This window comes from Phascolarctos cinereus, unplaced genomic scaffold, assembly GCF_003287225.1.
Source record: "Phascolarctos cinereus isolate Bilbo 61053 unplaced genomic scaffold, phaCin_HiC Scaffold_7;HRSCAF=346, whole genome shotgun sequence".
NCBI lineage: Eukaryota > Metazoa > Chordata > Mammalia > Diprotodontia > Phascolarctidae > Phascolarctos > Phascolarctos cinereus.
The window spans coordinates 16,385,711-16,398,498 of NW_027556180.1; the positions used below are offsets into that span (position 1 = coordinate 16,385,711).

The 12,788-nt window shown below is 41.5% G+C and overlaps 1 protein-coding gene across 1 annotated transcript in view; it reads right to left on the bottom strand.

Moving 5' to 3' along the window:
* The window catches only part of PLCH1 (phospholipase C eta 1), a 247,255-nt gene that overhangs the window by 198,232 nt on the left and 36,235 nt on the right, over positions 1-12,788 (bottom strand). The window contains exon 2 of the mRNA XM_020988921.2: positions 8,672-8,788. Within this exon, the coding sequence (XP_020844580.1) occupies positions 8,672-8,750 (79 nt within the window). The 5' untranslated portion in view covers positions 8,751-8,788. The remainder of the gene's footprint in view (positions 1-8,671; positions 8,789-12,788) is intronic.

Below are 12,788 nucleotides of genomic sequence, written 5' to 3' on the forward strand. Positions count from 1 at the left end.
AAAAGCAAAGAAAAGGACTCTGAGTTCTCCCCTAGTTGTTCTCATCATGTTGGTCCACAATCCCAAGTTTTCTGCCACTCATAAAGAATTTCAGAACAAAATAAACCTACTGAAAAAGTAGAGTATGTATCCATCATGCAAAAAGAATAACTTAAAATTTAATTAATAAATGAATAGCAAACTGAGCACATTTTCCAAGTCTAGATTCAGTGGAACCAACACCAGGCAAAAGGAATCAAATCCAGTAAACCTGACTGGGCACTGATATGGGCATGCCACTCTACTGGGCATTAGGAAGATAAAATGAAAAATCACTCCTGCCACAAAAAGCTTTCATGGGGCAACTAAGTGATACAATGAATTGAGTATTGGCGTTGGAGTCAAGAAGGCCCAAGGCAATCCCACCTCAGACACTTCCTGTGCAACTCTGGGCATCCTCATCTTCAGCCTTATCTATTAAACGGAAATAATGAAGCTGCACCCACTTCCTACAGTTGTCATAAGGCTTAAAGGAGCCAGGTGTAAAGTGCTACATAAATTCTGGCTGTTCTTCTTGTTGCTGTCATTACAGTCTCCCGGGAATAAATATTCCCCTCCTTATATTTAGGAAAAGGAGAAAATACTTGTCCCTGAAAATGTTGCAGACCTGGGAATTTTCTTACAGATGCCAAGGACCAGGTTACACATTTTAACAATTAATTCCCTTGAATTCTATAATACAGGGACAAAGAATAGACTTTTAGAGCCTAGATTATAATCAGTGGCTCCACCTGGTAGACAGGGAAATACAATGGGAAGGTAATATGGGAAAATGTCAGTACAGACCTGACCCACCTCGCCCTGTAAATATTCAGGCCAGGGGAAGATAGAGCAGTAGAGTAGTCAACCTCCAGCTGCTCTTCCCTATCCAAAATAATGACTTAGAGAATCAGAAATGGAAGATACCATTAGAGGTCATCTTGGTCCAACTGCCATACTTGTTAAAACAAGTGAGGACACCACTACTCAGAATGATGGATTTGCCAGGGATTTGCCTCATGTCGCACAGCTAGTAAATGGCAGCATCGAGATGCAAACCAAGACCTTTCACCCTCAGATCCAAGACTCTTTTGCAAAATCCCCCAATACTGCTTTTCTTTACCTTCTCAATGATAACTCCTGCTCCCCAGCTGCCCCTCCCTTCTGTCCCTCTCAGTCACTTGGGGATGATGACCCAGAATGGACTTTGTCCACCACTGCCCCAATTAATGTAACCACAAAAGGTCCAGGAGCTCAAATGGATCAATTCAAAGTGGAAACCACACGCGAAATCATAAAGCCTTAATCCATTTGAGAGGATAATAGTGCCTTCTCTATTGGATGGAAAGAGATGGTTCCCATCATGCACATCTTATGAATAAATCAGAGAAACTTCTGGGTCCATGTAGAGAAAGAGCAGCCAGTCCAGCACGGAGTAAAGTGCCAGAGCATTCCAGTTCAGAAGATACAGGTGGAAAGTTGAAGCCAAGCCCCTGAGAAGGAATCCTTGTTCTCTCTCTCTTTCCCTCCCTCCACTAACCATACCATCAAAAAGAGTGGACAATCAGCAGATAACGTATATAGCTAGGCTCAGAGAATCTCTGCAAGGAATAAACAATACCTCCAGCCAGGAGTAATAGTCACCTGAGGAAAGTCAGCTTCAAGGAGTGTGACCTCTTGGGAAGGATGGAAGTGTCAGCTATGGAGTGAGCTTTGCAGACCTGTAGAAAGTGCTACTTATGGGAAACTTTATGAGGACTCTATGAAGGGAGAGAAGGACCTCCGGTAACTAAAGGCCAGGAGGTGCCCCTTTTCCAAGGGGGTTCTCTATACATGGGCCCCTCCACTTTCGTAGGTTTTGGGTTTTTTGCCCATGAGAGTGCGTACCATACTTTGAGGGGGAAATGTTTGTATCACTACTGTGCTTGCCACACCGTCTTTGTTATAAAATAATATGCTGTTAGTGGGCCCACCATCAGCGTGGGGCTCATAAATTACAATACTTGAAACCCATTCAGTGTTATCAGAACCCTAGGAATTGAAATCGGCTGCCTTCTGAGGACCTGACGCATCACTGTGAGTGGTAGTTGGGAAAAAGTGGCCCTGGGGGGAGGGGGGTTCCTGTATATAATTTCGACAGTATGGGTCAGTTTTTTTTCTTTAATCACAAATCTTACCACCAAACTGTTTAAAGAATTAAAGAGTGATGCAGTGTGAGTTAAGCATTACAGCACAACCAATCATCAGTAAATATCGAGGCTTGGCCAGCACACCAGGGAAACGGTGCTACCTAAATAGGGCTCAAGGTGGAGATGGGGGGAGGGCACTCAAGCTGTACAAGCTCAGGGAAAAAAAATCCCGGGACTCAAGATGGGGTAGGGTACCATCACATTCTATTGTTCATCTTCCCCTGGCCTGAATGTTTACAATGCAGGGTGGGTCAGGTCTGTACTGACATTTTTCCCGTATTATTTTCCCATTGTGGTGGGTTCCCTGTCTATCAGGTGGAACCAGCCATTAACATCTGGCCTCTAAAAGTCTATTCTTTGTCTCTGCATTATAGAATTAAAGGGAATTAATGGTAAAAAGGTGTGACCTGGTCATTGGCATCTGTAAGAAATTCCCCAGGTCTGCAACATTTGGGGGGATGTGTATTTTCTCCTTTTCCTAAATATGAGAATGAGAAAACCCATTCCCAGGAGAATGTAACAATAATAGCCAGAATATATATAGCACTTTTGCAGCATTTATACTGGCACAAAATCAGAAATGGTCTGTTAAAGTAAATCCCATTGCCCTCCATAGACTGTATTCACACCCAAATTTATACAAAAATATGTCACTGGCAAAATCCCTGCACAACAGGGTACAACTATTAGCAAAATTAATTAGGTTCCTAGTCACATTTCTACTGTCAGTTATAAGCATTTGTTTATGCTTGTGAAAGGCATTAGCATGTCCAACAATAATGACAACTAAGAGGTTTGCCTAAATTTCACTAATCTGTGTGAAATATACCTTGGTCAAAATTTTCACAGAAAGAGTTCTTACCAAGATTTTACGGCTTACTTGAGCTGACAAATAATTATCCTTTAACAGAGAATGACAAATAGGCCTAATACATACATTTGCTAATATTTATTTCTGTAATATATATGATATACTCAGAAGAAGTTAACTTTTTAGCTAGATATTCTGAACTATTCCAAGCATGAATACAAGTGTTGGTCAGGCTATAAGATTTGCAAATGCAACTTAGCCTATTCCTAGGTACTCCTGGGGAGCTTTGTCTTGATTTTGTCTTTCTTTAATCAATATAAGCCAATAAAAGCTATACTAATGGGCAGAGGGGCATTCATCAAGAGATTCCAAGAGTTCTCTATCAAATCCAGCATCTCCTTCCTCAATCAGCTCAGAGGGGAACTCGCATTTCTAACATTACCTTTCATCTCTCACCACACTACACCTCCCCTAGATGAAAAGGTATTATAACCAGTACTCACTATATTCAAGAACACACCATTCATCATGTGAGAAAAATCACTGAGCCATTCCTATCTTTTATATCATTGATCCCTCTACCAGGCACGTACCCTAAGGAGGTCAATGAAAGACATCAAGTTCCCATAAAAAGCAAAATATTAATGACAGCACTTACTCTGATAGCAAAAGATTGGAACTAAAAGGAGGGCCTGTGGAAGAAAGGGGAACCAAGACCACAACGCACAGTCACATATGCAGCCACACTGAAAAGCAGTCAAACCCATGGAAGGGTGATGAACCAGAGAATGATAAGGAAATATACCTCCCTACTTCCAGAGAGGGGGGAAGGTGTTCTACGCTATCAGACAAGAGGGAAATGTGATGATGATAAAGATGATGATGATGATGATGATGATGACGATGATGATGATGATGATGATGACGACGACCTACAACGTGCCTGGCACTGTGTTGAACACTTTGCAAATACTACCTCACTTGACCCTCACAAGGAGGTAAGTACTAGTATTATCTCCATTTTCCATTTGATCTGTTAAAGTAAATGGTCTGTTAAAGTAAATCCCATTGCCCTCCATAGACTGTATTCACACCCAAATTTATACAAAAATATGTCACTGGCAAAATCCCTGTACAACAGGGTACAACTATTAGCAAAATTAATTATACTAATGGGCAGAGGGGCATTCATCAAGAGATTCCAAGAGTTCTCTATCAAATAAAGCATCTCCTTCCTCAATCAGCTCAGAGAGGGGAGCTCGCATTTCTAACATTACCTTTCATCTCTCACCACACTACACCTCCCCTAGATGAAAAGGTATTATAACCAGTACTCATTATATTCAAGAACACACCATTCATCATGTGAGAAAAATCACTGAGCCATTCCTATCTTTTATATCATTGATCCCTCTACCAGGCACGTACCCTGGTAAGACTAAGGTTAAGTGATGGGGCAACTAGGTGGCACAGCAGATAGAATGCCAGGCCTGGAGTAAGGAGGACATGAGTTCAAATATGGCCTCAGACACTTCCTAGCTGTGTGACCCTGGGCAAGTCACTTAACCCTGTTTGCCTCTGTTTTCTCATGTATATAATGAGCTGGAGAAGGATATGGCAAACCATTCCATATCTTTGCCAAGAAAACTCCAAATGGGGTCACAAAGAGTCAAACATGACCAACTAATAAAACAACCATAATCACAAAGGTTAAGTGATTTGCTTGAGATCCTACAGCCATGAGAGAAATGATTATTTCTCTCATATTAATAATCAATTAATTGAATTGATTTTTTTTTCCAGAACCTGTAGGTTGGTCAGCCTCTGAAGGACATTGTTGATAGATGAGATTGCCCAGTCCCTAAGGCACATGCTTTATGATCCTGACCCTTACAAAGAATTTAATCAAATTCCGGCCCATTGTGTTCCATTCAGGCAGGCTCAGGGGAGAGGGAGATCCTTTGTCTAGCTTGACCAAGGCTGGTCTGAAATCAAGAGTGATCAAAGTCATTCCCCAGGCCCTCCTTAGAATAGGCCCACTTTTCATTATAACATTCATTCTTTCATTGCCTGTTAACCAATCGGAGTTGATTTCCATCCTCAGAAACACCCACTCTTCCAAGGGCATATAAACATTGAATGGGTTCCATGAAGTGTCTTTGACTTTCAAGAATGCCATCGACCCCCTTTATTAATTATCTGCTAGCCATAATTAATAAAATGATTAATTACCCTGAAACATTTTATACATCACAAATAATAAGTGCCAGAGGCTATATTTGAACTCAAGTCTTCCTGACTCCAGGCCCAATGCTCTATCCAATGTGCCAACTAGTTGCCCGATACAGCTGGGCTTTACCTAAATATATTTCTTTGTTAAAAGGAAGGGTTCAGTGCTCGGTGCTGGAAAGCAAGATTTAAGAGGAAATGTCTGTGGTGTGAGACAACATAGCATAGTGGATAGAGCTGACCTTGGAGCCAAGAAGCCTTGGGTTCAAATCCTACCTCTCACCCTTACTGGCCAGGTGACCCTGAATAAGTTCCTTGACCTCTCAGTGTCCTGGGCAATTCTCTAAGATTATAAATTTCAGAGAAGGGACTGACCTGCATTAGTAGACTCAATATCATTCAAATCATAGGTCAAGTCCTTATGCTAATTCTAGAAAGATTCTGTTCAAGAGCTAGTGATTATTTTAATTTGATTTATTAAAAAAAAAAACCTGTACCAAAGGCTACCACAACTGAAACAAGATACCGAGGATTTAGAAAAGGTTCATACAAAAGCTTTTTAAAAAATTGTAAGGAAAAAGAAAAATGATTGATTTTTAAAATGAAGGGCAATAATAATCATCCCCCTCCCTCCAAAAAAGTGCCAAAAGGTTATGCAGTGGAGTAACTAGAGACCCTGTCTAAATGGATATTTTCTTTTAGGAGAATGCAGGTAAATTTCAGAAGAAACAATCCAGATTCACACACACACCCCAAGGCATTACAGAGTTCCATAAGATTCTGATAAGCATGGCATCTTACACCACTAAGAATTTGTAAACCTATTATTGTTTTTAAATACAACTGAACCCTAAATCTAATTGACTTCAGCTCCCATAATCTTGAGAGGATTTAATATTTCTAAATCCGTTTCCAAGATGAATGCTACTAGGTTTAAAAATCTAAATTATCCATCCATATTTTAAATGCTATGCTGCCCCCTTGTGTCCATGACACTGCTCATGAAAAGTCAAACCAACATGTAACAAAATAGTCAACTTTGGGACATTTTTTTCATAGACTCATTTCTACTCCAAAACAACATCTCGATACTTGACTTCATTTCCACTCCCATAAAGATGATGGAAATAAGCTACAGACCTCTGGATTTCATTCCTGATGCCATGAAATTTCATGGAGCCCTTTCATGGAGCCTGGTAAACCCCACAGATCTCTTCTCAGAATCATGCTTTTAAATGCACAAAATAAAATACATAGGATTATAAAGTAAACCGATTTTATTAAAATACAGTTATCAAAAAAATTTTTGTAATAATTTCAGAGACCCCATGTTAAAAGATACTTGATCTAGGAAGACCATGAAAAGCATGGTATAGATGGTGACCCCTGAGCTGTGTCATGAAGGAAGGGAGAGCTTCCAAGAGGTAGAGGTGAGAATGGGAGTGTATTATAATGGTGGGAACATGTATGCAAAGGCACTGAGATGAGAATGGATGAATGGATGGATGGATGGATGGATGGATGGATGGATGGATGGATGGATGGATGAAAAAGCATCTGTTCAGGGTTTACCATATGCCAAACACTGTGCTAAACTCTGAGGATACACAAGAGAGTCCCTCATCTCAAGGTGCTAATGCTCTAAGCAACGGAGATAACACATAAAAGAAAGTTCGGCTACAGATCAGATCAAAAGGTCCAGAAATCTCCGGGGAATCACAGCAGGGCTGATGGCAAGGCCCAAATGTCCTCAGGTCATATGACAGTGCCAGAGGACTAGAGGACACAGAAGCAGGGCAAGTAGTGAGTCCTAAGGGACCATAGGAGTCAAGCGCAGGGCAGATAGGAAAGCCTGACAGTCTTCCACCTCATGAGAAAGGGTGAAGTTGTTGAATCTCATCACATCTGTACCCTGGGAGCGTTCGAGCAGCCCAGGTGAAGGGGCGAGAAAAGGGGGGTGAGCACCCCAGGTAGGATCATCTTCCATCATTTCTACCACCTTTGATGGACTATATAATGGCCTAGGGATGGGAGAAATAGGGAAAGAGACAAGGTGATCATGATGATGAAAAGCAAGAAGCCACTTTGATGGGATATGGCCCTCATTTGCAGATGTCCTGGTCCCAGTTAGAAATATCCCTCACCATGCCCTCCTAGGTACTCCTAGGTACCCCAGAAGGAAAAAATGCCTGCACATTGTTCTGAATCTTCGGCAGTGCCTGTTAGCAAAAAGAAGACAGCAAACCAAAGCAGAAAATTCTGAAGCAGTTTGACTCTCTGTCATCACTCCAGTCATCTCAAACCCAATTCTTTAACCCCCAGGCTTCTTCCTCCAAAAGATATAATAGATAAAGGCACCACATAAATCCCTGAGTAAAAAAGGCATAGGACTCATGAGCCCAGAGCTGGGTCCAGTGATTTGCAACATGTCTATATGTAGCACAGCCCCAGACTCCCACCAGGTAAGGGTGGTGAGCATGGTCCACCATCTCGCTAACATGTCGATCCCTGCCTGATTTATGACTGCAGTGGCTTGAGCAAATGAGGAAGACAGATGGAATGGGACTCTACAGAGCCGCTTTGCTCTTTTCTCTGTCTACAAGCAGCCTGCTGAGATCAGAAATAAAACCAGGAACACGTCAAGCTGATGGTTCTCCAGGAAGTTAACTAGAACTCCTGGTCAAATCTCAGGTACACAATTCGGCTTGTATCCAAAGTGTAAGATACAATCAAGGGGTTATGAATTGAAGGACAAGGAACACTTAGCCCAGAGAAGGGCTGAAGCTGATATGAAAACTGTCCTCAAGCACTTGAACAATTGTCAGAAGCTGAGGCTTCTTTCTGTCTGCTCAGCCAAGCTAAAAGCAAGGGATGGAGATCACAGAAAGGAAGATATGGGCTTGATAAAAAGGGAACATTCTCAAGAACTGTTGAAAACTACAACTGGCTGTCTGCACAAACACATGTTGCCCCTTCCTGGAGTTCTACAGGCAAAGGCTGGACAACCATTTATGTACAAACAAAACATTCTCAAGGCAATTCCTGCTCAGACATAGGTTCCGCTAGACAACCTCCAGGCAGCTAAAGAGTGCCACTCTTGGGGTCAGAAGGCCCGAGTTCAAATCCTCCCTTAGACACTTCATAGCTGTGTGACCCTGAGCAAGTCATCTAAGATCTAAGCCTCACTTTCTTCATCTATAAAATGAGGATAATAATAGCACCACCCTCACAGGGATGTTGTGAGGATCAGACGAGAATGTGCAAAGTACTCTGCCAACCCTAACGTGCTCTATGCAAATGACAGCTGCTATTATTATTATTATCATTATTATTACTACCTCTGTGGCACCTTCCAACTCTCAAGGTTCTATTCTGCAAGATTTTTTAAAAACTCAAAACCACCAGTAGAGTATTGGCCACTTACCATGAAACACACTGTTATCCACTAAGAAATGCCGCCGATATTGCACGCAGTTCCTCTTCTCAAGGCTCCAGTAACTCATGATTCTGAGATTCTGTCCAGCATCAAATCCCAGCTGGCCTGAGAAGAAAAGCAGAAGACGACAAAGTTGTTGGTTTTTTTCAATGAGGAAGTCGACATTTCTTTTGCTACTCCATGGCATTCCCCAAACCAACTTTGAAAGCTTATTTTTTATTGTTCAGTCATTTCAGTCGTGTCCAACTCTTCATGTCCCCATTGGGGGTCTTCTTGGCAAAGATACTGGAATGGTTTGTCATTTCCTTCTATGGCTCATTTGACAGATAAGGAAACTGAGGCAAACAGGGGGAAGTGACTTGCCCAAGGTCACACAGCTGATATGTGTATGAGGCCAGACTTGAACTGAGGCAGATGAGACTTCTTGACTCCAGACTCCACACTCTATCATCCTTGTTAATAATGCCTGACATTTACATAGCATTTTAGGGTTTCACAAAGTATTTTGCATGCATTGTCTCTTTGAATCTACACAACAACCGTGCAAGTGTTGTTATTATTATTATAATTACAATCATCATTAATATTATTATAGATAAACCTCAGAAAGGTTGAGTTCACACAGCCAGAAACAACCTGAGGAAAGATAGAAGCCGAGGTCTTCCTGACTCCCAGCCTAGAACCCTATTTGTTAAATCATCTATTTCTAAACCTTAGATTTTTTCTGGACCTAAGCTACAAATACATCCTTCAAAATGACAGAAGGCTGTTCAGCGCACTCTAATGATCAGTGACTTTATCACTGGGATTGCCTTCTACTGTCCCAGCCCACAGTTTGTTTACACCTTATCAGATGGTCTTTGGGGGTTTCTCTGGCCAAAAAATCCACCAGCATGCACCCAACTGGGAAAAAAAAAACCTCTGCATTCATAGGCTGGCTGGTTCTTCAACAACAGCCAGCCAGTCAGTCATCACCCAGCCTACGCTCACAACCTTTCCCACAAGAAGGCCGCCAAGAGGATGCCATTAATTAAATACCCTGAAACACTAGCTTACTAAAAAACTACCTTCCTGACCTGAAAACATTCCTGCTGCTCAGGATGGCTGACTTAGCATCAGAACGTAGCGCAGAAACAAGATAATCCAGCTGATTGTTGGATGGAAGTGATTAATGGGACTATGCTGAGATTCACCAGAGTTGAGGTTGGTCAAGGTACTGGCCTATTTTCAGGGAAATCCACTGTTGAGGGGGAGAAAGGCACATTTGTTATAATCTACTTGAATAGCCGGCCCAGGAGAGCGGAAACTGTTGCCTGCAATTTCTGAATCTCAGGCCAATACATTTTCTCTTTTGTAGACTGTGGGTTCCCTCAAAGTCTTGTATGAGGGACAGTCATAAAAGAGAGAGTATATTTGTGTGTGCATAAACCACAGTGCACTGCTCTGAGGGTTTCCATAGTAGACAAGGTAATTGAGGTAGTTTGACTTAATAAGAATTTATTAAGAAATTCAATTTACTAATTAAATTTATAAAAGATTTGAGTCTGAGAACACTATAATCTCTGTAAAATTAAAGTTGAGGATCACCCAAAGGTCAATGGAGAAATGCATGATGGGAGTGAATAGGCTTCGGCACAAACACAAAAGAATTATGCAAAACAGGTATAAAGGATTCCATTGGGAAAGTGTATGAATAGAAAAAGGGATAGACCTCCTCTGCAGCAAAAGCAAAAGCTAGCTCATATATTCCATTGGTACCCATTCGATGCCAAAAGGACAGAAGAGTTATGGGATCAGATAGTTAGAGCCAGAAGGGAGCTTGGAGGCCAGCTGGTCTAATGCCGCCATGTTCCTTTCCTGCTCCAATTCTGACTCTCCAGACTACTGCCATGTCCCAACTACCTTCTCCCAGGGGAAGGCCCCTCCACGTCTTATGCTTCCTTCCCTCACTGGTGATTTCTAACCAGAATAGCCATTTTGAAGAAGGGCCCAGGCCAGATGTCCTTTGCCTCTCTCCAGGCTCTGATTCTCACTCCTTGGGCTTTGCCACCATGTCCTCACTCAGGTACCTTGCCCTCCCCACACACTTTTCAGCCCTTTTGTGTACATTGTCTCCCCCCATTAGAATGTAATCTCATAGGCAGGTACCATCTTTTTTGTTTATATTTGCATCCTTAGCACATCCATTGGCAAGAGTAAGCACTTAATAAATGCGTATTGATAGACCATTTACAATTGAAGAAACTGAGATACATGTAGACACTTCCTGTCTATTGGGTGGACCTGTTGTGGTGTAGAATGGGGCCATCTCAATATGAGTCTCTATGAGAAGGAATGGATAAATCTTAATATCTCACTGAGGAGATCACAGAACCAATGGAATCCTGGGTTATTCATTAATAAGAATTAAGCAACCAGCAATATTTACACACCCCACAACAGAAAGTTATAAAACTAGTGCTTTACAAACTTGAATATCACATTAAAATGAAAGTTATCTTAGTGGGGAGTAGGAAGAAACTACTTTGCAAAGAATTTTTTCTAATAAATACCACTGAGAGATGGACCAGATCCAGAGCTTGGAACAGTAAATAAGAAGAGGGGTTTTTTTGTTTGTTTAACTAAACAGAAGAAAGGAGTAAAAGAAAAACAAGGGTCCCTTTACCCAGTACTTACAAAACTCTCCAAAATGCTTTCACATAGGTACCTAAGCAACCCATAAAGGGGCTTCGTCAAGCCTTCATCTATTCATTCTAATGTTGGGTTTTCTAAGTCAGGCTGGGGAGGTGGAGGGGGTGACTCACAGCCGTGATTTCATTGGTCCAGGGAGCTTCTGGTGAGGACATTATCTCTCCAATGCCATTTATCACCTATGAAGCAACTAGCTTAGGGTCCCACAGCCAGCGTGTCAGAAGCAAGACCTGAATACAGGACTTCGTGACTCCAAAGACAGCTCTCTCTTCATTACACTATACTGCTTTTCTGGAAAGGAAACACTAGCATCTTTTTCTTTTTTTAATATATAATAGTTTACTTTTCCCCAATTAAAAAAATGTTAAAAATTGTTTGAACATGTAAAGTTTTGAGTTCTAAATTCTTTTATTTTTAAAAAATAGTTGTCTTTCCCCAAGTCTCTGAAAATCTCATTAGCTGGTTTTTAAAAATCATTCTCTAAGTTTTTTGTATTTTTAAACATTGGTCAACAGCTACTTGGCTTTTCTCATTTAATTTAGGGCATTTTTAATATCTAGAAGATCTCTAATAAAGAGGCCAGATGGCCATTTCTAGATGAAGTTGGTTACAAAAAAAAAAAAAAAAGATTAGACCAGACTAGAGGGCTTCAGAAGGCCTTTCCAATTCAAGATTTTCTGATTTATGGGTGAGTGTGTGTATATACCAGTGTGGAGAGTGAGGGGAGTATTTCCTCATTTCCTCATGGCTGAGTAGGAGGGGTAAAAAACAGAAAACAAAAACAAAAACAAAACCTTCCATCTTCCTTCCCATTCAATATTCAATTTCCTTTCTGAGCCAGCAGAGCCCACAGCCAATTTTGCCTGGATCGCTCCCAACTACTGCACAGGGAAAATGAAACTTCCATGCAAAAGTTGTCAGCTTAAGTAGACAGAAGCAGCCGCTCAAATGAGCTACGAATCCATTGTGAAAATGCATACACAGGGAGCTCATCTGTCCTCCCACAGATATGGCAAATATCGATGCCAGCTAAATCAAGAACTTTGAAAATCGGTGATCAAAGCTGATCTACTTTGACTCGTTCCAAAGCTGATGGACAGAGCCCAAGACGAGGCACTCAACTAAAACACTGCAGAATTCCAGATCTCCTATTAAGCTTTGCAGAATGAGACATGCTGGTGAAGTTACAAGTAGGCAACCACTCGTCAGTCCTCTTAATAAATTAGCAGCCTCTAGTTCATAATTTCCCCTGGTTTGAAGTTAGTCATATTAGTCAGATCCCGGTTGTCAAGATGTTGATGCCTCTTTTCCCAGACAGGGAGGGAGGTGAGGGTTGGCTCGGCCATCACAATTCAGACAAGCAGCTCAGCTGAACCTGACCACAGCCTTATCTTCACTTACTTACTAATGTCCA